The sequence below is a fragment of the Chamaea fasciata genome, unplaced genomic scaffold (genome assembly GCF_029207755.1).
Source record: "Chamaea fasciata isolate MVZ Bird 193981 ecotype frontalis unplaced genomic scaffold, bChaFas1.0.hap1 SCAF_14, whole genome shotgun sequence".
In the NCBI taxonomy this organism is placed as follows: Eukaryota; Metazoa; Chordata; class Aves; order Passeriformes; family Sylviidae; genus Chamaea; species Chamaea fasciata.
This window is the reverse complement of record NW_027094099.1, coordinates 6,790,750-6,815,458: the sequence shown is the minus strand read 5'-3', so window position 1 is coordinate 6,815,458 and position 24,709 is coordinate 6,790,750. Positions and strand designations below refer to the sequence as shown.

At 40.9% G+C, this 24,709-nt stretch overlaps 1 protein-coding gene across 3 annotated transcripts in view; it reads left to right on the top strand.

Annotated features, from left to right (window-relative positions):
* MYZAP (myocardial zonula adherens protein) overlaps window positions 1-24,384 on the top strand; it is a 52,349-nt gene extending 27,965 nt beyond the window's left edge. For 2 of the 3 annotated variants that reach the window (XM_066195905.1, XM_066195904.1), the window contains exons 10-13: window positions 1,747-1,852; window positions 12,158-12,241; window positions 12,664-12,764; window positions 14,425-15,391. In XM_066195905.1, coding sequence (XP_066052002.1) covers window positions 1,747-1,852; window positions 12,158-12,241; window positions 12,664-12,764; window positions 14,425-14,527 — 394 coding nt within the window. In that variant the 3' untranslated portion in view covers window positions 14,528-15,391. Of the gene's footprint in view, window positions 1-1,746; window positions 1,853-12,157; window positions 12,242-12,663; window positions 12,765-14,424; window positions 15,392-21,199; window positions 21,896-22,552; window positions 22,776-23,488 lie in introns of those variants that run through there. The other variant, XM_066195906.1, reaches the window with a different exon arrangement.
* Window positions 24,385-24,709: the final 325 nt, after the last annotated feature.

The window sequence follows — 24,709 nt, the reverse complement described above, 5'->3', positions numbered from 1 at the left end:
CAGAGATTGAATAATAGTACTTGATTACGACTTATGGTTCTGTGGCACCCAGAAATTCAGTTTTAAGGTTTTGGGTGTCCTGAAGTTCTTTGGGAAGCATAAACATAAAAGGAGGTCCCTGCTGAGAGCTTCTCAGTGCCTTGTATTGATCTGTGACCAGCTTCTCTGGTTTCAGGGTAAGAATGGCTTTTCACAGCAGCCTGTAAAAATAATAACTTCAAGTGAACAGATGTTGCTCGCATACAACATAGAATATGGAGATGAAAGATAATTGCTGTTTTCCTTTACCTCTGAATAACCCAGACTCTTCCTGCTTCAGTGAATCCTTTTCAGTGTGAAAAGTTACACTGCAGTAAAAGGGTAAAGGCAGTGTTCAGGCAGGAATTCGTGCAATGCAAGCAAGCTCACAGTTGCAATCTATGCCATGCAAGCAATGAATCTGTGTTCAGATGATGCTGGTTTATTCTTGTCTTTACCTGTCTGTACCTTATCAGACACTTGAGCTCCACCTTAAGGAAGGATGTCTGTTCCATTTCTCCATTGCTGTCAATGTTAAGATCCTGAATCTTCCAATAAGATACAAAATATGTGCTACAATTGCAATCAAAATATAAATTAAAGTTTTGTGAGACCTTAATATGCACAAGTGAAAAATGTGCAGCAATGCTTTGAATTTTTCAAGTCCTTGTCAAAGTGCTGCAGTTACATTTCTGCAGAGTACTTCACTGTTAATAGAGACTCTTTTTGGGGGAAACAGCATACAATTCAGTCATTCACTGGAATCATGTCTTACAGTTTGCCATCTGCTGCTTTGTCTTAGACTGGTTTTTCTATTTGCAGCTTTAACAGTTGTTTTTTTTTCTGCTGTGCACAGGCCAAGATGAAAAAACCCTTTTTGTTTTTGATTCCCCTCCTCCTGTTCTCAAATTCTATCCAGTCCTGAACCCGGAAGTATAGCAGTTTATTTCGTAAGCAAGCGATTGCTTTCTTTGACAAATTTTAAGAATTGGACATTCAGATAAAAATGGAGACTCCCATGGCCAAAGAGACGAAGTATTATGGAAAAGCTTCACTCCTGTTCCCTTGCATATTCTAAAGCTACTTTTCTGACAAGCTGCCAAACCAGCTTGTGGCAGGAGTTCCGTGGGAGTTCACTTTCTGTATTAAACAGATTTGAAGAAATGCAGAATCTATCCGAAGAGTTGTATGCACAAATTTAAACCATTCATAGCATTCCTGCTGGCTGTTGAGGAGTAATACTATTCCCGTTAGCATTCTGCTGCTGTTGGCAGCTCTGCCAAATTCTTGACTCAAGGCTCCCCTGCAGTAAAACAGCTTTGAAGGCAGACCTGCTTCCTGGCTTTTGTTTAGCATACGTTTCCAAAATATTTGCAGGTAGTAGTAAGTCAGGCTGAATGTGTGTCTCTGAAGCTAAAGATCTAGTTGTCTAAAAGCCTTTCACTAAAGGAAAACACATCATGAGATGAGTTTTGTCACATGGTTTAAATTGTCAGCACTTCAGGCTCTGAGTAAGCATGTCAGTATGCAAGACAGAGGTGAGATAACTTGGGTGGAGATGGCCACTGGAACTAAGAGCACATTAAAACGTCCTTTGGACAGTTTGACATCTGTCAGTGCAATTTGACTTGCCTGTCCTGATTTATGGTGGACTGTGGGGGTTGTTCTTGTTCTGCTTATACTGCATAGCTCCTCACTCACAGGCTTGATTTTTGCATGTTTTACCAGGTCACAGCATTTGGAGGAGGTAGCAGCCAGCCTGAGAGAGCGGATCAAGCATCTGGATGACATGGTCCACTGCCAGCAGAAGAAAGTCAAGCATATGGTTGAGGAGGTGAGATGTAGTAAAACAGCTCAGAGTCTTTGGGGAGCACTGATTCTTTTAGTTCATAATCCAAAGGGAACTGTGTTCTTTGTGCAGTTGCCTTAGCCACCTTTGTTACCGTGGAAGTTGAGTTAAGCATCTGGAGCCAGTGAAGCAGAAAGAGTAGACGAAAGCAGTTTAATCCAGTGGCTGTGGGTTATATAATGTGATCTTTAGGCTGACACTAATTCTGTATCTCTTCATGGGTGTTCAGGAAATGCGACACAACTTCCAGCTCAATTTAAACCATTCAGAGGGTACCTCTGATACGATGCAGTCTCGTCATTAACAGTCTGCTTCCTGTACAGAAGTGGAAGGCAAATCTGACCTTTATTGTTTTGTTCTTCTGGTTTTGGGAGATTTTGTTTGGGTTTTTGTTTGTTTGTTTTGTTTGTTTGTTTTGTTTTGTTTGTTTGTTTAATGTGATTCCTCATAGAAATAGGTGAGCAAGCACAGTTTTTCACTGCTCATCTCTTCTTGCCCTGGTCTGGGGACATCATCTTAGCTGCTGCCACTTCCTGTAAAATTTTAAGTGGAATTTTGCTGCATAGGTGCTTTAGGTTACAGGTTACCTATGTGTCAGGAAACTGTTCTGCAGTCAGAAGGCTGTAATTGCAAACATTTCTGTTTCTCCAAGTGGAAAGAATGATATGGGAAAGAGCTAAGTTTAAATTGGGGCTTTACAAAGCTGACTGACAGCTCTATTAGACAAGCCACCTACTCCACAGAGGATGGGCATTCAAGAGATACCTTTGATTTGTATCTGGACATCCTACATCATATACTCAAGATATCGAATGTTTAGAAACCACTCAAATCTAAGGCATTCTTTCTACATTCACAATGTGCTATTACAGGATTTCTGATTAGGCATGGGCACGTTCTATTTTTATCAAGTTTGTATTTGTATGTATTTACGTATGCTTTGTTTTGTAAGATTCTGATCTAGTTCTTCTGTGTGATCAAATGTGTGAAACTAAGTGTCTTTTACACAGAGGGATTAAAGCTCTTCTGTTGTATCAGACATCAAGTCTTGAGGTTTTGGTTTTAGTTTAGTTTGCCATTATCATTGTTTTTAAGCATCATAGCTGGTCTAAAACTGAACTTACAGTCTTTATACGATGGTGTTTTGTTAAGGGAAATTTCTCCAGTCCAATAATCCAATCCATCTAATTAATGGATTATGGGAACAATTATTTAATCTGTTTTGTTTCTCCGTACTCCAGACTTTGGATTAACAGTTTTTTCTGTTGGTTCTAAACAAAAGTTCTAAAGGATTTGTGATATATGTGGCACCCTGAATGAATCTAGTAATACAGGAGGATGGTGACCTAAATTTTACCCTTTATTACTAAATATATTTTAAACTTCTGGTTGTAACTTGACCTCTAGTGGGCTGCATTGGTATAACAGGTCCTTTCAGCTTCATGTTTTGTTTTGGAATAAAACCACATATAAAGCTTGAGCCAATGATTATGATTTCATTAATATTAGATTTAATGGGTGAGTGTAGCTTGCTAATTCCTTGTAATGTATCTCTGCTGGTGCCTTCATATACACAGAAAGTCCTTCTAGACCATCTGGTTATCCTGTTAAATGAGTGTTAGTTGGCCAAGTCACTACTTAATTGTCAAACATGTTTGCTTCTAACTGCTGTCTGACTGCCTGCTTTTCAGATTCAGTTAAACCTCTATCAGTCTTGACTGCCACATAGGTAGATATTTTTGCTCTCTCCTTTAGTCCCTGTGTGTTTTAATTTTTATTTTAATTCAGCGTCCTTGAGAACTGCATGAACACCTGTGTAGCTACATCTATATTTTCACTAGTGAGCTGGCTAAAGAGTCCTGTACCAGAGTTTGATCAGGTCAGGTGCTACCAAATATATCAGGCATTTAATGTTTGGGGCTGTGTTTCTTAATCTTGTGCTATTTGTTGCTTGTGTTTGTACTGTGTTTGAGAAAATATCCATAATATAGCTGGTATGCCCTGTTTTAAACTGGACTCTTAATTAAAGGCCTAAACATAGCAGCTTTAATAATGTAGAGAAGAGTAGCTGTTCACCATGGGGCAAGAGAAAAAGCACTGCAGATATGTATGTCCTCAACTACGCAAGCATGTGGTGCTTCTCATGATTTTGTGCTTTTCTCTGCATAACATTAGATAAGTATTTTTTGGCTCATTTTAAGCGAACGCTTGCTAACTATGCCATAGAAGCTGGAAAATTGGCAACAAAAAAATTGAAAAGGAATGCTATCTGAAGAGTCCGTTCTGAAGTTAGGTTAAAAACTAGTGAGCAGCAGCACTAAAAATATCTGCTAGAGTAAATAGGGAAGATTGCACTACTATTTAAGTCCCGGAAGACATGTTCATCAGGGTATATTTAAACACACATCCTCCCTACACTAAATTTGACTGATTGCAGAATGTAACAGCAAGGAATATCAAGAAAAGTGTAATGAAAACCTGCCATGTTACTCATTATTGCAGTATTTCCATGGCTGCTATCTGTACAATAACATGCCATCTTAGGCTTTATGAGGGTATTATAATGATATTGGTAACTTGCATTTAAATAATTGAGAAAGAATAACCAAATAATTCCGAAGCTAGAAATCTTGCTTTCTGAAACACTTAGCTTCTCTGTGGCAGTCAATAGAGTGAGAACAGGCTAACCTGGGAAACTCAGGAGAGAAATGGAAGGAAAGTATGTAGTCAAAATTATCAGCAGTGCTTATGTTTGAAACTGAAACAGAACTACTGGATGAGCTGTTGGGTGAGAAAGCCTAAACTCGTTTGACTACAAGATGAGCTTTGTTCAGTATTAATCTTCGTATATTGGACACAGATCTGAGGTTTAAATAAATAAGGAGTTTACTCTTCCAGTGTAAATCACAAGGAGTTTATGCTGTTACCACCTCCAATTCAGAGAAATTGGAGACATGAACATCACTTCAAAGGGATGCTGAACCAAGATATACTGCTTCAAACTCATTTGGAGAACTGTCAAAATGGGACAAGTACTGAGATGAATCTCCTGGCTGGAAAAAAAAATCACAAAATAGATTGCTCTTAAGCCCTTTTTGGGAAAGATGACAGATCGTTTGTGAGTGACAGATGCAGGGCATTCTGTAAAAGAACAGCAAGCAGCCAGGAGGAAGTGAAAGAGAAGCTTTGTAGTGCAGTTTTGTGATGCAGCAGGCAACTCTAACACCTCGGCTGCTATTTTGATGGCATTTAAAAATGTGTTAGGAGGTGGTGGTCAGTCCTAATTTAGGCATGAAAGGGGATGCTGGCAGAGAAGTACCAAATGTAGGAGGCCACGGAGGTAAAGAGTACTAACACCTTCCTCTTCACAGATCTCATCTTGTTGGTACTGAATGCAATGGTTATGTGATCTAGGGAACTGAGCCCAGGCAGAGAAGGATGCTCACAATTCAGTGTGCTTATACTCCTTAGCAAAAAAATGATTTGCCTCTAATTTTTTTCCTCTGAAAATAAAACCTTCCATCTCAGGTATTAAATAGAACCTTTTTCAACTTGATCTGGTCAAACCAGTCATAAATTAAATACAAACACAGAAAATAACTTTCAGAAGAAAAACAAATGGAAGAAGTAAAATGGAAGTTTTCTGAAGTTGGTGACCTTCAAAATCTCTCTGTGTTAGCTCTCATACACACACATTTTTCATCCACATAAGGTTTCTTTTCCGTGAGAGCAAAAATTGGTGCTCATTAGTGCACCAGCTGAGCAGAAAGTTATCCTGCATAGTCTTAAAGCCTCATGTTCTCATTAGAGAGAAATTGCAGATGATTTACGGCTGACAGATTTATCCCTGTGTTGAACTTGTTTGTTAAACAAATCTATTTGTTCACAGCTTAGTGTAGCACGTTTAAATGCACTGCTGGCAGTTAAAAGTGCAGGACTTGCATTTGGCAGGTGTTTAGGAACCCAGCCCATTTCTCTCTATTTGTACATCGAAGGCTTTTAAAAAATGAGTGAGGAGAGACAGATGGCCAGAGTGGGTCACCCAAGGCTCAGATTTTTTAGCCCTTGCCTTTGTAGCTATCTTAAAGTATGGCTGGGCAGAGAGAGACATGCAAAGGGAATCCAGGAAAAAGACAATTTGATGAGAGGAAGAATTTGCAGGGAGACTCATTGATGAAAGGCAGAGTCACACAAACTTCAGGCCCTTCCACTAAGGAGTTTCCCCTGCAGAGATGGGACAGGGCAGGCAGATGCAAGCACAGAGGCACCACAGGAGGGCATGGGAAGCTGCTACCATACTGTTCCCTTCAGGGTTGAAATTACTCTTGTTCTGTAGAGGGGTAAAAGCTTCTCTTCTAAGTATCTATCTGATTGGTCAACCAGTTCATCCTTTCTCTGCCACTGTAGGAAATGAGACTTTCATGTAAGATAAATGAAATACAAAACATAGATTTTTAATTAGCAAAATAATTATTTTGTGGCTTGATCTCGATTTCAAGCCTGGAGAGATTTAAGAGATGTTTATCTTTTGTAAGCAAGGCAAGGGGGTTGATGCAGAACTAGGAAGCTGTTCTGAAGGGGTCTGAAGAAAAAAGGATATTTGATTTTATGCCAAGAAATTATCTACAGACCTCAGATTTCACGTGAAATTCCCCTAACTACTGAATTGAACTGTCTCTAGGTCATGGCCCATGAGCTGTTCTCCAGCTTTAGTCTCAGATTCGTTGGATAATAAATGGTGACCAGACACCGGGAGAAGCTGTCTCCTGTTCTGTCGGGGAAGATACTTGCATGAAAGGACAAAGTGCTAATGAGCAAATGACATCCCAAATAGAGAAGATACTTTGTATTGCACAAATGGGGTATAAAAAGAAGAAATTTTTCCAAAATGGAGTTAAACATCTGAAAACATCTGTATCAAGTCACTCCAACTTCAGATATATAGTGAAATTTACCTCTTTTAGTATGGAGTAACAGTTTCAAGGTCAAAAAAAAGAAGCCACACAGAAGTACAGAGGAGAAGAAGATGGAATTACCAACAGAGCCAAACTTTTAATAACCAAAATCAGCATTGCATAGTACCTACCATGAAAACGAAACAACAACAGAAATGCAGAACAAGAAATGTAGAAAGAGAAACCCACCTTGGGGGCTTGGAGAAAGAAGATAAAGGACAAAACGTGAATAACTTGCCACACCTTCCTCCCCCCTCCCCAGTACAAGTGTTTGGCATTCCTCAGTGGACTTGAGCAAGCAGTACAGTGCTTATCTGTTGGCAGAAGTAGAATCACTGCTGGTGTTGGGTGAGAGGGTTTATATATGCGTAACATCAGCACTTTCAGCTGGGAATTGCCAGGCCAAGTGATTAATTAGAAACTTGCCCATTACTAAGGTAGTGCTTAACGAGGTGGGTTGATGTGCAGACAATGAGCCAGTCTGTAACTCGTTAGGACATGTCAGCTCCTGCTTTAGCAGTACATGGACATCAACCGCTGGATAATGTGTTCGTAGAGCTCGTTCATTTAGGAAGGTCTCCTTTTTCTGTAAATGCAATGTGAGTTTTAAAATACAAAAAGTATGGGTAAGTTGCTCATGTGATTTAAGGAGGACTAAAAGGCAAAGGTGCTTATTCCTATTCGCTGTATTATGCTCCCTGCAAAAGTTTCAACTCGTCTGGCCTCCCATAAATACCGGTTAAGGTCCAGTGAAATACAGGACTGAGGAAAATCCTGTTCTCCCTGTACAGCAATTACCTCTGAGAGCTCAGGCTGGTGTTGCAATGTCTTGTCTGTCTTGTTTTGTGCATGCTGTGTAGCATCCATTTGTCCTGTGTAGTCATATTTCTGACCAGTTTGTTCATGTCTCTGTATCAGTGTTACTGATGCCCAGTCCATTAACAGTAGATGAAAAAGGAAAATATAAACATACTTTAATAATGTGATACTTAAATATATTTTTAATGTTCTGGTAAATATTTTTAACTAATGGATAATACTGTTAAGTGCTAAATGGTGATTGAGTTTACCTAATAGCTGGATCTGTTCCAATCCAGGAGATCACTGTATAGCTTAATGCCTCCAAATCTGTGTCTGAGTTACACAGAAGAAAATAAAGTTCCCTATTTCAGGCTTTCTTTATAAAGGCTCTACATTCAAATACAATTCTAGTTTTCTCTCAAGATGCTCTTTCCTTCTGCTTTAATAGCTATGTAATTCTCTTGACTTTTCATTCTAATACCATGAGTCACATATCCAGCATTTCTTTAGAGACTCTTCCTTTCAGTCTTGTAATTCTCCAGTTCTCCTCCTGACTGTTCTTCTTAGGTATTCTGTCCATGAGATCAATTTAGTGCTGTTGACTCTTACATCTCACTTTCCATCTTAGGGGAGCAAGGTTTATTTGCTTGGTGGTGCAGGAGATAGTCAGAAGTTCAGCTCCTCCTAGAAAGTATTTACACAGCCCATTCAAGTACCATGACAATTGTTTGGTGTTTGGAGAATCTATAAGGTGCAGCAGTGAGAAAAAAAGAGATCTTCATCAATGGATGGACAAGAAGAACTGAATTTTCTGGGAGATGCAGAAAGACAAAGTGACAATCTGGAGACTGAGGCAGTTTGAGAAATGACCTCAAGGTTTCAGAAGGAGGCAAAAGCATAGAGGTGGTAACAGCAGTAGGGCGGAAACAAGGATGAGAGATCTTAAAAAGAAGTGTGTGACCATATTGATCCTGAGTCAGTGGATAAATTCAGGATGATTCACATTCCATGTTGGACCTTACGTGCTGGTTCAGATCATTAAAAATTGCAGTAGGTATGTGAAATGCAAACTGCACACCCAGCACCATTGGCAGGGAACTTCATGGGTCATGCCAGGATGGGGAGAGATTAGGTGCCCTTTCTCTGCCTGGCAGGGCAATGCCAGGGATTGAGGTGGGGTGACTGAAGGGCTGAGAGCAAGTGATGCCCCTCAGTTTCTGCACACCAGATAAATTACAAACTGGAGCTTAGGCCTTGTAGCTTGTAGCTTTTCTCTTCCCAGTTTTGAAATAGTCAGATGTCTACCAGGTGGAGAAGGGAAAGCAGGAAGAATGGATACAGTGACTTGGGGGAGGTCAGAGAGAACGAAGTGGTAGGAAGAAGGGTGACAGTGTGGCCCAGGGTTGCTACAGTCACATTATTACTGTTAGCAGAACTGTTTTGAAAGACATGGGTGGATCATTAATGTAACTGATATTTCTAAGTAGGTTGCCAGTTTTGTTTGAGTGCTAAGTGTAGACATGAAGGTTATAGAAATACAGGTAGAAATGTGGAGTCTTAACAATGTAAGTCAGGCCAAGAATTAAGTGCTAGGGAAAGTCTGTCTGGACATTTCTGGAGAAGGTTGGAAGAGAGAGCCTGAAGGACGTACCTGAATAGCACTTGTAGAAAATGATGAAGAAATCTAAGAGGGTAGTTATGCAAAAGCCAGGTTTGGGAGCAAGTTGCTGAGTTCAGTGGGCAGAAATTCTGAGGTCTGCAGACACAGCGAGGATGAGGTGGATTATAGGCCATGGGCATTGACCAAAGAAAACATAGGAACATCTTGATGGTAATTTTATCCTGGAGTCAGTCCAGAAATTACTTGGATACAAGAGTCAGTCCATGGAATTTGAGAGTCTTTGGCTTGCACTGAATTTTTTCTGACCATTCTGGCCACTGCTCAGGCCTGGAGTTGAGTGTTGTGCGTGTTTGACCCATCTTGCTTCTCCCCTTCTCCTCCTTACCTTGTATTCAACCCAAAGTCAAAATCTGTTGCTCTATCACCTGCTACTTGTTTTCTTGCTTTATGTAGCTTCTAGAACCAAAGAAACTCTCAAGATGTGGATTTGTTGGTTGGGGGGGGGGGGTGTTTAAAAATTTAATATAGTAATATATTAATATAATCTCTTAGACTTATTTCTGGTTTTCCTGGTTTCCTGTGATATACCCTCTCAAGGATTAATCAAATCAGGTTTTTCATTCCTGGTGTTAATGGCACGAGATGATGTGTACTCAAGTCCTTATTCAGTAAATAAACTTACTTTTATAGTAAATTACTGTGCTGGGATGTGTCATCTGTGTCAGGCCATTGTTTTCAGCCCTTGGATTGCAGCAGCTGCTGAGGCCACTGTTTGGCCGTGTGTTGGTGCCGCATTCCTGCTCCATTCTGACCCTGCTTTCTTTCTGCAGCGGCCTCGCAGGGTGCTCTGCTGCATCCAGAGAGCAGGATTGCAGGACATTTTTCCTGGTGCTGAAAGAGCCTCTCATTTTAGCCCCTCAGATGCAGCCTCACTGCTGCATTTATTTCTCCTGAAATGTATCTGGTACGCGGCTGTGTCTGAGTTCCTAATGTTTAAAGATCCACCAAACAGTTTCATGTAGGTTACACAATCCACAGCCTGATCATTCTGTAACCTGCATGGTCTAACCACTCCATTCTGTTTGACTGCTAGACTGAAACACAGAGCTTGTGATGATATAGTCCTATATTCTCTGCAGAAAAGAAGGCAGATTTTACAAATCTGGTGTAATTCTGGGGCAAGGGCATGGTTTTAATGGGTTCTGACTGGCACTATGTAAACACGTTACAAAGAGGCTGGAGATACTGTTGTGTATGCTTCAGTCTGCTGCTCCCTAGAGCATCCTCACCAAAATACAAAATGTCTTTTTTGAGTTCAGTTCTGTGTTTGGGAGAAAGCTGTTTGCCAAGGTCTTCCTTTTTGTATTCTCTCTTAGATTTTAAGGTGTCCATGATCGTCTTCACCTTCAGACTATTCCAATTAACTCAAAAACATCCAGAGGGGCCTACCTGTCTTTCTCTAGCCAATGTGAAAAATAAGCAGAACTTTAATTACTTACACAAAATCTGTTTGTACATAATACTTGGTGAACATAATGGTTACTCTCAATTTACTTCATATCTTAAGATCTTTCTATTATAGAATGAATATAAGTTAAGGTAAATGCCTGTGAAACACTAGAGTTTGGTCTTGCTTTTGGGTGACAGATAATTTGATCACTTATTTGGAAAGAGAAATATTTTGTGTTTGGTGTAAAAACCAGCCTAGGCAGCAGATGGAGTTGATTATTTTCAATAACGAGCAAGAATGGCTGTGTCAGTGTGATCACACAGCTGTGCTTGGCTTTGGGCTTCTTTGTGTGGCACTGATTATTGGTATTAGTATTATTTCCTTATATGCATAGAAGGAGAACAGAATATTAATAGAAAAGATCCAACTGAAAGTGCTTAGAGAACAGCTTATCTTTTCTAGAGTGGAGTTTATTGGCAGGACTGAAGCTATTGAACCAGGGAAGACATAGCTGACTTAATTCAGTCATGCTATTTAAGTTGTAATTAAATATCAAGATCAAGGTATGTTCCAAGATTTTCTGAAAATGCTACAAGCTTTGTGTTTCTGTGAGTTGAAGCCTGAAATGACAATAGCTTTAGATGTCGTGGGTAGTTTTTACAAAGACTTTAAAAGAGCTAAAAAACGAAATACCTGATTCTGAGAAAGATGGATGATGAAAGCACTCCTGTAATCCTGTAACTGTTCAGCTGAAAACACTGTAAGGCGTTTATGTTTTAGCTTTTCCAAGTAACAACTGATCATTTTGTCCGTGACACGTGATACCTGAAAGTCACAGAGACTAAATTAAAGTTCAGTTGATGTTACAACTTTTCATTTTTCTGTTCAATATGTGATTTGTTTTGCTTCATTTTTTTTTTCACAGTTCTGTATGTTTTTGTTTAAATATTTTATCATTTTTGGTAGGGTGGTAGTACTGCTATTGTTTTTTTAATTGTGCCTTGAGTATTTTATCTTTCTCTTTTTGCAGGATGGGAATATTTCTATTAATCACTGTTTCCAGATATGCTGAAAATTTTTACAGTGGTGGTTTTAGAGGGGGTATTAGTGTTTGCTCACAGCTTTGATTTTAGTACACAGAGTTTAAAAGCGACTGGTGAGAATGCATGGGAAATCTGACCAAAGTATTCAGAAATGGCCATTCCCGCAATGACTGCCAGCAAAAAACGAATGTGTTCTGAGTGTTCCTTGATTTCTGTTTAGCTGTTCTGCAAAATGAATTCACTTGAGGAAAAGTCCACTAAATTTGGTAGCTAATCCAGGAATTGAAGCAGTTTGTGAATATTTACAGGTATTCAGCTGTTTCTGAACAATAATATTAAACACATTTTCTTCCTTTGATACCTAGATTGTTTTCTTTTTCCCATCCCCATCAGACTAAATGTCCTTGTTTTTCTTCATAGATTGAAATGCTAAGGAAGAAAGTAAAAGAAAAGGAATTATTTATAATACAGCTTTTAGACAAAATCTCTTTCTTAGAATGTGAGGTAAGGCATTACCTTTTAAGTTTACATTATTGTGATTATTTTATGAAACTGAATTAAATTTGAACCAATGTCATCCAGTGCTATCTGGATGTATAATTACTATATGTATTTGCTGTTCTTCAGATGGAAATTAGACTTATGACACCAGTCATACAGTCAGGAATACATGAAATAAAGTCTCAATATTCATGCTAAGTTTCTTAACTTAAAATTTTATAATGGTTTTATAATGACTTAAACCAGAAGCTGCTGAATAAAACTGTTGGTTTAATTCATATTCTTTCCAGAATTAAGAATTCCTTTATTTTCTCAATACATACTTTAACACTGTTTCTTGTAGGGAGAGGTCAATGTGCAATTTTATTTCCTTGTTTAATTACCAAAAATAAAATAAACTTGTGATGAAAATTACTGTTTCCCAGAATAAAGAATTACAAGATAAACTGGACTACTTAATGGAAAACCAACCAAAGACCAATATAGAAACCAGAGATACTGGTGTAGAATGTGATCTTCCATACAGGTATTTACTTTTTCTCCTTGTTTGTAGGAAAATTCCTCACACTGTCCCTTACCCGTGCTGTATTAGTAAACCATTTTGCTGATAAACTGATTAAGTGGATTGTGGAGTTTAAAAGAGCACTCCACTCCTAGGTGCAGTTTACTTCAGTGATTTATGGTTTAGGATTTATTCTTTCCTTAAAGATGCAAACATACTGCAGACTTTTGGGGAGTAGTTGTTGCCAATAATACAATTTAAGTCGAGAAGTCAGAGAGGGGACTGTGAGGTGTGAGAAGTTCTGGTGCAGAGTGGCTGCTGGAGGACAGTAGACACAGGACAGCTCTGCCCAAGGCTGCTCAGCTCTGGCTTCGGGCACACTTCACCCTCTGTGCCTGGAGGTGTGACCAGGAGAGCAGGTAACACCGACAGGGGAGGGCTGCAGTGATTCTGGAGATCTCCTGGCCCAGGGTGGAGGACTGCCAGGTAAACAGTGCTGTGACATTGCCACGTCTGCACCAGAACGCTCTTGCTGTTCTGTGGTGCCAGTGGCTCTGGAGCCTGGCTTTGGGAAGCCCAGGTGTGGTCCCAGTGGCTCTGGAGCCTGGCTTTGGGAAGCCCAGGTGTGGTCCCAGTGGCTCTGGAGCCTGGCTTTGGGAAGCCCAGGTGTGGTCCCAGTGGCTCTGGAGCCTGGCTTTGGGAAGCCCAGGTGTGGTCCCAGTGGCTCTGGAGCCTGGCTTTGGGAAGCCCAGGTGTGGTCCCAGTGGCTCTGGAGCCTGGCTTTGGGAAGCCCAGGTGTGGTCCCAGTGGCTCTGGAGCCTGGCTTTGGGAAGCTCGGGTGTAGTGCCTCCTCTTCTCCCCTGCTTTCTCTGCCCTGAGCTTGCAGCAGGTCACTGAGCCCTGGGAGCAGGGCTCTACACTTTCACTTCAGTATTCCCCCCAAGTCCCCACAGGGAAGAGTAAAACAGGAAACAAGCCAGTAAAATAAGGATGACCACTTCACATTAGTTTTATTACCAACAAGTAAACTTGTTTGTTGTAACCACCCTGCAAATTGACTAGTTTGGTTTGAGGAATATAAATTAGCATATAAAATGAGCAAGCAAACTAAAATTTCCTTCATAATTTAAAAATAAATTTGGAGTTCAGCCTAGAGCATATTTTAATAACATGCGTTTTGGAACCTTAAATACAGCGTTTTTTCACTCAGGTGGTCAACAGAAACCTATCTTTGTTGCCCTCTCTTGGGCCCCTCTGTATGCAAGCATAGCCTCTACTTATCTGATATTTTTCCTCTTTTTGAGATTTATCTCTCTGCAGGAATGCACCTCTGTACAGTTTAGATTTCATGGAATTACTCTTACTGATTGTGTTCTTAAATGCAATATCGCCATCTTTCTTTGTTGCAGGACTCTTAGTCCTAATAACTTTATTGCTGGGCATTCCACTGTGAGCAGCAGCAAATGCCAGCCTGTGAACGTGTCAGTATCTGCCATGGTTTTTACCAAATATTCTTTGTGGCATTATAAAAAAGAAATAAGGAACACACCAAGAGCACTGATAAGTTTAATTTTAGCCTGTCCATATCAGCACAAGGGTACAAGTTCATTGCCATGGCATTAGGAGCCCAGCTGTGTGATACTCTGACCTTAACTCTGTAAGCTTTCTCTTGTCTCCTGAACAGCACAAGCATTGAGAACAGATTTCCTGAAAGCCCGAGGCCGGTGAGGACATACACCCCGTTCAAGAGAGTGCTGGAATTTAGCACCAAGAGCAGCACATCCTGAGCATTCAGCTCATCGAGCTTCCTAAATATGAGCAGATATCTCACGCCTTTGCAGCTTGGTTAGGTAAATTTTTATCAATTCATAGAGAAGAGCAGCAGCACGGAGTCTTGCTAAATTTATCCTGAAAGCAGCTCTTTAGTAACTTTTTACCTGAAGTTACTACTGACGTTAACTGTGAGAGGATAGGGAAGCAGCGGGCTGAGTGAAGCAGCAGTCGGGCAATATTGCCTCTTTGGAAGCTGTCTAGTGCAATGTGTCATTTCAAATCCCTGTAAGAAGGACTTGTATAGCTGTACAGTTGGGTTTTTCCCTCAATTGTGTTGTAATTCTGTTTGTGTAATGAAGCTCTAATATATTCTGTTGTCAATACTACTGAAGCAGTACCTGAAGTTGTGCAGGCAGAAGGAAGTGAAAGCTCCGAATCTGCCCAACCTGTCCCAGAGACCTGGTGCAGCTGAGGGCTGTCTTCACCTGGGAGCAGCTCTTTTGTAGCCAGCACTCTTTGTCTGGGAGGGAGAGATGAACTGGGCTGTTTAAAACAATTCCCTCAACACATGGCAGATGAATATTGTGCTTGATGCTCAAAACAGTAAGGGATAGAGCAGATTATAAAGGAATTTGCTCTGAGGGAGGGGTTTGCGCTTCCCCAGTCATGGGACAGAGTGACCATGGGTGACCCATTCAGTAGCAATTGTGTAGGAAAATCCCTGATGCTTTATTTATTTACTTTTCCATTTGAGGAAGGAGTTCTCATTAAGCAAAAGTTTGCCTACTGCAACCTGCAGCAGTCCTTGCAATGCCAACAGCAATAGCAATCCTGAATCAGGATTTGGGGTTTTTGAGTACTACTTTTTTTTTTTTTTTCCCCAAAGTACTTAAAATCTTGTCTTTGGCTTCAAAGTAGCAGCAGGAATGACTGTATCTAGTACTGAACTAATTTAAATATATAAATATAGGGTATTATTTACATCTTGTTTTGATCTTCCACTCTTAGTGAATTTCAAATGAATAAGAATATTTTACTTTAATTCTGTTAAGATGAATGAAGGACCTTTTTATTTTTAATTACATTACCCGCAAAAGAAAACAAACCACTTATGTTCCGTATGATCAATATTGTTCTTGCATGCAGTGTCAATCCCAGGGGGTGCTCACCTTGCCACAAAGCTTCCCAAAGGGATTGTTTTTATCTCCAGCCTAATGCAATTCAGTCCTGTCTATTCAAATCAAGTACACTTACTAAAGTTATATTTAAAATAATAATGTTGATCTCATATTGAACACAAAAGATGAGTAATAACTGATTTCAGGGATCAGCTTTGTACCTGTGAAATCTTATCTCCATCTAGTGGCTGATAACAGCACATAGTTGGACAGTATCTGTTTTTGAAGAGAAAGACACTAAAAACTAATCCCAACGGGTATATTAATGTCCATTAGGGATATAACTTTAGATCTTACAACATGTCTTTTAGCATTTCCATGCCCAAACAGTCCCTTTGTAATTCAGGACTTGAATTCTGAATCAAGGTTTGTGAAAATTACCTTCAAACTTAAGATGAATGGATGAAGGTGGTATTTTTAGATAAAAGGAAATGCATGTTGTTGTAAAAGACATTAACTGACAAGTTTAAAAAAGTGAAAATCCTTTACACCTCTGATTTTAGCCAGAATTCAGAAAACAGAACCTGATGATTGTGAGGTGCTCAATGAATGGTAGTAGAGGGCAGGGTAAGTATCAAAATGCTGTTTTGACACAGACTCAAAGGAAGTTCATTCTACTTTTAATATACTACTGAGAATATCCTGAAAATGCTGCAAGTCGTTTTAACTCTGAGACTTGCAACATTATGATAATCTGCTCAAGACTTTACCAGGAATGCAGCAAGGCCTTAAGTTTTTACTGTAAAGGTGTTCTGTGTAAATTTTGTCTTGACTGTTTGATAAAATACGGTATTTTTTTCTAAGCCAAATAAGGACTGTAGTCGAAGCTGTATTTTAAGAGCATTTTGACATGCAGTGAGCTGGATGACCATCACTTAGATTGGACTACTGGTCTAAATTTGGTAACTGTGAAGAACAGGAGAGGAACTGTATTTATATCATTGTGTTACATGAAAACGTAGAGCTTTCCAGTCAAATGAGCAGTAATGTAAATTAGCATAGATAATAACAAACCTGACTGAAAGGACTGTAACACTTCTGTATAAATTTTCTCAATTTGAGACTGAGTTAATTAGTACTGTCACATTAGAAACTAGTAGAATTTCTGTAAACAGCAGTAAAAGCCATGTAAGAAGGGCCCATAAAGTACACTAAATGTAAGTCAATTGTATGACTACATTTGTACCATGATAAGTATTCTTTTGTGATATATTCCAGATACTCTGGAAAGTATTTTGGGATAAACTTTTCATATATGCTGTACAGATAATGTATTACATTGTATGCTTTTAATACATCCGGTATGCAGGACATGAAAAGGATAAATTGCAATAAACACTTGTATTTAAACTTGTTGTTCTGTTGTGTCAACAGTCTTTTAGAAATAAACCTACCTTAAAACGCTGCAGACTCTTACTTTCACAACCTTGTTTGTTCCAAACACGTGGGGATGGAAAGCAGCTCCCACGGAGCCTCCATGTTCTCGTCGGTGTTTCCCTTGGCAGATGTGCTCCTGTGAACAGGAAGGTACTCCCTGCCTAAACACTTCCTCAAAGCCAAGTCACAAAAGTAGACGAAATTTCTTTCTTTTGTGAAATAAAAAACTATTGACTTGCACAGGATAAACAAAAAACTGGGCAGCACAGCTCTTGGAAAAAAACCCAACAGCTTCAGGTCCTCCGGATAACATCTGAATCCATCTGGGATGATTTTCTCCAGTCCTCAGCAGGATGAGACTGGGATGGCTGTGGCCCATCTTTATTTACAGTTGATATCCACTTACTGATAATACAGATTTATTTTTAAGACTGTAAAAATAAAGCAATCTATGTGTCAACTAAAGAAGAGGTTGTGCAGACATGACAATCACAATGTCACAGGTTTGTAATGCTCAGAGGAAGAGTGTCAAGTTTGTAACTCAAATAATGCTTCCCTATTTATGTGTATTCAGCCCAGACTGCCAACAAGCCGTAATAAAATGTTTTTGAGGTCAGCAGTGCTTGGTGCTGAACCTACAACATGGGATTCTGGGAGCTGGATGCCAGTGCTCTTCAGAGAGCGCTAAATACTTGACATCTGAAAATTCTGCATATGGACAGATGAGAAGTTCTCTGTGCATGAAGTCTGTAATTTTGCACAGGAAATCACTGCTCCACAGAATGGAGATGTACACACTGAGTTTCATTCCACTTATATTTTACTTCACTCTTGTCCAGCCCCTGGGGCTATTTCCATGTGTAAAAGAAGAAAAGTGCCTGAGAGACCTGAGTTAAGGCCCTTCCAGCCCTACCTCAAGCACAACATGGAAGGAACACAAGAAAAGAAAGACATAGAAGCCATTTACAACTCATGGTATGTGAATATCCTCAAAAGAAAAAGGGACTTGGTGATTTAAAGAGAAAATACATAGAAGTGAACATCTGTGAGGTTAGGGGGTTTTTTCTTAAATAAAAATTGAATTCCAAATTCTCATACCATTTTTTTTCTTGTTATTTTGGGGGTGATTTACATTGTATGTGCAGCTCGTTTCCTGCCTTCCTGCTCCTCAGTATTTCTGAGGAGGGAAACTATAAAGGTAGTTCTTCCTTCTCAAAAACTACAATCTCAAGGGGTTTTTTGCTCCTTTTCCAATTGAAAAGAAGTAATATTTTATAAAATTGAAGAAAGCAGAAAACTTTTTTTTTTTTTTTTTTTTTTTTTTTTTTTTTTTTTAGAAATAGTACTAAATGACCTAATATATATTTCTTTCAAATTTGTACCGAAGTTGATGCTGTCTCAGTTGCATTGTATCTAGATACTGCCCCCCTGTTCATAACCAAGAATCTTTGTTCCAGCACCTTCCAAATTTCAACTATTTCATCATTCTGGAACTGTGGGTTACCTGTAAACAGACAATGTTACTCCAAAATTTAACACTCCCAAACTCTAAAGGTGAACAGTATTCCTTCCCAGTGAACTTGGACAAATACAGACTTAGTGAACAGTATCCCAGGTGAGGTACAGAATGATCAGCTGTGGTTCCCAGAAGCCATCTTATTAACACTTCATTCTCCTCTTTGCTGTACTTTTTTCTGTGTTTATGCAGTTTAGCACATAAATTGAACCCACTGTAAATAATGGCATTGCTTTTCTGTACTGTGGTAAAGCAGCTGAACGCTTTATGAGAGCAGTGGTCTAATGAGATCATTCCTTCTAGATTCTCATTTCCCTGCTGGCAGGAGCGGTTTCCGTGCCCAGTGTTCCCACTCTCTCTTATCTGCAGGTTGAAGTGTTCATCCTTGCATGATGCAGAAATGTGACACAGATGCATGACTTAAACCTGCATGACAGGGGCAGCAATTCAAAGAACTTGTGTCCTGTAACTGCGGGGGATCTCCCAGTGAGAGAAACTCAGTGATTTCCCTGAATTCTTAGGCAGAACTGCCCCAAGGGATTTCCCACAGATGATCCAGGTAGTGAAATGGTCTCTTCAAGTAGTCACTGGATGGGTTTTCTCACCCTGACTGTGTGGTTTTTTGTTTTGTTTTGTTTTGTTTTGTTTTGTTTTGTTTTCCATGGGTAGCAGCCTGCTTGTTTAATCCCATTTCCCCCGGCCCTCAGCCTTTCCCTCGGCCGTCCAGCGGCGCAAACATTCAGAGCTTCCTTCTCCAGTCCCTCCGCCTTGGCCCTGCCTTTGTCCTGCTCACAGAACAACGGCTTTATGTCCCAGGGAAACGTGCCTCTCACTTCTGCTCGGATGGAGAAACCTCAATCCGCTGGGATCCCCTTTAAAAAGCTGCCACCCGGGAATCGCCATTCACTAATGACCCACTGCTGCCAGCCGGAGAGGCTGAGCGCGGGTGCGTGCGGCAGTTCAGGCGCGGTGCGGTCAGTGCTGCCCCACCGTCCGCCAATTCTGCGCACTGCTGGAATTCTTTCCGGGACGCCGTGGCCCCCCGGGAGCCTCGGCCGGACCACGAGCGCCGCGTCACGCGCGTGGGACCCCGCAGTGACATTTCGCTAATCATTCACTTTAAAAATTTAGCTGGAGCATATCCATTGACAGATGTCTATTTCACAAGAAAAAGTACTTAAGAGTTTAAAATGAAGTATAGTAAATGTAGCATAACATAGGCAAGGAACCCCCTGGATTTTGGAGTTACGCAATGGCTAAAAATGATAAAATTCCTGGAATTTGAGGGGGAAAAAAATCGTTCTCATACTTTGCTGAGTAACTTCCACAGACAAAAGATGTCGAAAAACTTAGAATACCAAACCGGTCTCTGGGGAGGGGTGAAAGTCACAGTCTGCTGAAGTGCTAACCCAAAAAATTGCTAAAAGGTGTCAAATTGCTCTCAAACTCAAACCCACAGCCTTTCTGCGCTGCTCCGCGCGCCTCACACGTGCCGTACAGGGCACAAAGCGCAGCTCTCCCGGCTGTAGCCGCAGTTCCCGTAGGACGAAGGCGACTCCCCAGCGCGGGGGTCCGCGGCCCCGGCCCCGCAGCCCGGCCCCCCGCGGGCCTGCCCCGGCCGGGGAGCGCCAGCCGCGCCGCCCTTCGCCGTCCGAGGAAGTCGGGCCCTGCCGCCGCGCCGTCGCTTCCGGCAAGATGGCGGCCCGCGGGGCGCCGGCGGGGGCCCATGGCGGCGGCTCCGGGGCTGCGCGGGCGGGCGCTGCCCGAGCTCCGCGAGATGCTGAGGCGGCAGGAGCGGCTGCTGGCCGACCGGTGAGGGCAGCCGGAGCGCGGGCGCCGAGCAGCGGGCCGGGCTTTCCGCCGGCTTCGCCCGTCCCCGCGCAGGCGGCAGAGGACGAACCGCTGGCTCCCGTTCCGCGCCTGCGGGGCCGGCCGGGGCGCGGGTCCCCGGGCTCCAGCGGCTGGGGATGCGGGGCAGCGCTCCGCTTGTACGTGTCCGTGTGGCCCTGCTGCCTGCGGGCACAGGAATGGACACCTGGCCTGCGAGGAAAGGCTGAGAGAATTGGGATTGCTCAGCCTGGAAAAGTGAAGGCTTTTGGGTAACCTCACTGCGGCCTTCCGGAACCTGAGGGGAACTTACAGGAACGATGGGGCAGAACTATTGCAAGAGTATGTGGTGACGGACAAGGAGGGAACGGGTTCAAAGTGAAAGAGAGTAGGTCTAGATGAGATACAGAAGGAAGAAAGAACTCCCTGTGAGGCTGCTGAGGCACTGGGACAGAAGCTGTGGCTGCCCCATCCCTGGAAGTGTTCAGGGCTGGGGCTCTGAGCAATCCGGTCTGGTGGAAGGTGTCTCTGCCCGTGGCAGGGGGCGGAACGAGGTGATCTTTCAGGTCCCTTCCCACCCAGACCATTCCATGGCTCCTGTGTTTCACTGACAACACGTAGTTACTGCTGTGCTGCAAGTGCTTTGCATCTTGCTGTGTTTCAGAAGTTTAGTATGTAAATAAGAAGCTGATTTTGCAATGTGAAACCTGTCCCATTAGCTATTCTAATAAAATTTCTGTATCTCAAGTTGGAATAGGATTGTTTGTAATAATTTTTGCTTATTTTAGGAAGTTCATCGCCAGGCTTCCAGATAAGGGTAAGAAGATCTCTGATTTTGTTGAAAAATTGAAGCTTGCCATTTTCCAAGAGGAAGAAGTAGCCAGGACAGCTGAGCTGTTATCTGCTGTCAGGTTGGAGTTTCAGGCAAAACAGGAAGAGATCAATACAAGCAAACAGGAAGTTGTCCTAACTGAGGACACAGCAAACAGTGCACATTCCTCAGTCTGTCATGAAAATTCTAATATTAAAGACCCTTCTGACATTCCTGCTGAAGGGCAGGAGGCTGAATGTGTTGAAGAAGATGCCACAGATCCAGCTTTGGAAAAACAAAGGACTCAGAGGAAAAATAATAAAGTAAAGACTCTTACAAAGGATCAGAATAGTTTTTGTGAAGTTGTCTCCAAGTCAGCCACAAGCAATCACCTGAACAATGATCAGCAAGTCTCCCAGAGCAATACTGAGGATAGTACAGCAAGTACAGCTGCTTTGGACAGTGGTAAAGAAGCCTTGGTTGATGCCTTTCAAAGAGTTACAATTGCAGATGGGAAAAATAATGAAAAAATCTTGGAAAAAGAGCAGGAAGTGGCAGAACATAAGGGCAGTGTGTTTGGAAGCCAGCATCCCAAGACACCCCATTATATTGAAGTTCTAGAGGCCAGAGCCAAGAATCCAGTCATTAAAAAACCCAAATTTAAAACAAATGTGTAAGTATTATGACACAGAAAAACCTTTCGTGAGATACTTGATGTGCACAAAATTGGAAATGGTACAGGACAAGCATGATGGCTTTATTTTCTAGTGATGATTAAAGGGATTTAAAGTCTCATGACTCACAAGATTCATATGTTGGCTCTTCAGCTTTAAATGCCACAGAATCTCAGTACTGAGCACTGGTTTAATTCTACCCATTTGAAACAACTGTCATGAATCTTCATAGAATTTCACAGCTTAAGGTGCAAAACTGCTAAACAATTGGCAAAACTTTTGGATCAGTTCTAGAGCATGTAGAACTTTAATAGCTGGAAGCCTTTTGCTTTTTCTGCACTTTTAGGAAAATTACAGTTTATGTTGTCTGTTCTGGTAGCATTGACAGTTTGTACCTTGTGTGATGACTCCCAAAGCATTGCTACTTCAGTTCGCTAATAAATCAGCAAACCAGTCTGGTTCACTGTCAGGAGTAACTTGTGATGTTGTCTCTCTGTTTTTTCTGAGTGCTGTTTACTTTCTTTTTTTGTCTGTATTTTCATAGTACTTCAGATATATTTTCAACTCTTACATGTTAAAAATAACTTTTGAAACTGGAGTTGTTCAACCTTGTGATGCGAGTTTGGGTTACAGTGTGGGTGTCTTGTGTCTTCCAGACTCTCAGGAGACCAGAGTGGATCATCTCCTGGTTCCTCATCCAGTCGATCCCCCGGGGGTTTTGGCTCTCCTGTTCCTGCAGAGGAGAGACGACTCAGAGATAAGAAACACTTGGATGACATCACAGCAGCTCGACTGCCACCACTTCACCACTCCCCTGCTAAGCTGTTATCCATAGAGGAATCCATAGCAATTCAGATACAGCAAAAAGAAGCTTATGAGGTATGAATTTACAATTCAGTCTGAAAATTATATGATCAGGATCACTCCAAAAAAGAAAAGATAAAGGGATCTTTTCATGATGATGAATTGAGATGGGCAGACTTTGAGGAAAAGCACTTTGTCTTGTGTTTGATTCTTCCAGTGATATATTGGCCTCTGAAAATATTAGTCCTACATTAAACACAATCTCTGTGTGTTGAAATGCTGATCTTTTTGCACTTTCTTCACTCCACTCTTCATTAAAGAATTTCTGTCCCTTGGAGAAATGAAGGCCTAGCAGTATTTGTTGTTGTTAAAATATGCAGGTATCTACATTTGCCTTTATTTATGCTATGTCTGAAGAATCCAGGTTCTGAGGTTCTTCAAATTCTGTTAGAATGGATTTTGGTTTTCCAGGTAGTGTCAGGCTCATGTTTAAATTAGACACTATTGTAGAAGTGTTCTGTTAAAATTGACATTACTATATCACAGGTGGGGGCTGCCACGTGGAAAATTTCAACTCTTATTAAAAAGAGTCAAATATTAATAGCATAGTTATGTATAAGTGTGAAAAGAAACCTGACATTCTTTGCTAGTTACTAAAACTTTAAATTAAGGCGACTTTGAAATTACTGATAATATGATGTCAAGTTTATATTTTAGTATATTAGTTTATTCATGCGAATGACAAACGAACACTTTTTCTAACCTGTGTCTTTTTTTTTCTGACACAGGAAATGCAAGCCAAGCTTGCAGCACAGAAGCTTGCAGAGAGACTGAATATAAAAATGCTCAGGTTTGAACCAGAGGGGGAGGCCTCAATGCAGTACAGAGAAGTGAGAGATGAAGATTATTTTTCAGCAGAAGACTAAATACATGAAAGGATGTCTCTGGATGGGCTGTGTAACTGATCTTTATGCAGTACTTCTTAAAACCCAAACTTGAATATTGAGAATGCTTCATCTAGTCAGTTGTTTTTTTTTAAATTTTCACATGACAGCTCCTGGAAGGGTTCAGTGTAGACATCATAAATAGACATGTCACAATTATTTATCAGTCTCCTTTGAGCACCTGAGGCAGTTAATCCTTGTGGAATGCCCCACAGTTCTCAGCTTTAGCAAAGTTAGTTCTCTAATACAGTTTTGCAGGCTCTGATGGATCAGCTACAACAGAAGGTTTCTTCTGTGCGAAAGTGTGATTGCAGAGGGCTTTGGCACAAAACATGTCCATAAAGTAAGCTGAGGTGCCTGGGAAGAACTGCTCGCATGTACAAAAGCTCTTGTCTTGTGTAAATGTGAGCTACTTCTTTTACCTATTTAATATTACCTTGCTTTTATTGCATGGTGAAAATACCTGCCCTGGGAGTTACAATAAATACCTGATCTTTGGGCTCTGAGGTAACTTCTTACCACATGTGAACTTGTTTCTGTGCCTACACCTTAAAACAAGACTTCCTGCCCTTACGTTGTAAAATAGGTAAGAATGTAAAGTTATTTTGTAACACAAATTCTGTTTGGGCTTTAAGGGACTCTGCTGTTTGATTTTTGGTTATTATGGCAAAACACATCAAGACATCAAGTTAATCTGAAGACTTTACTATTTTTATTAAAGATTTTTATGTTTTTCTGTATTTTTGTATACTGCTTTCATACTTTGGAGGTACTATTTTTTCATAGTCCAATACTGTAAATTAGGAGGTCTTACCTCTGGTTTTCTTGGAGAAAGTGTTGTGTGTATTTTTAAGTTTTGGCTGCTATTTGAAGACAAAAAACAACCTTCCGTACAAGACCATGAATAGTAATATGAGTTTTGAAAGGTAAGGAACACACCTGACAAGTATCTCACAATGGTATTTTCACCGTGGTCTAGGATTTTCTGAGCCCAGTTTGAGTTCGGTTCTTAAAAACAAACCTCAGAGATTCCTCGTATAGCCTGGCAACACCTCTTTTCCAAGA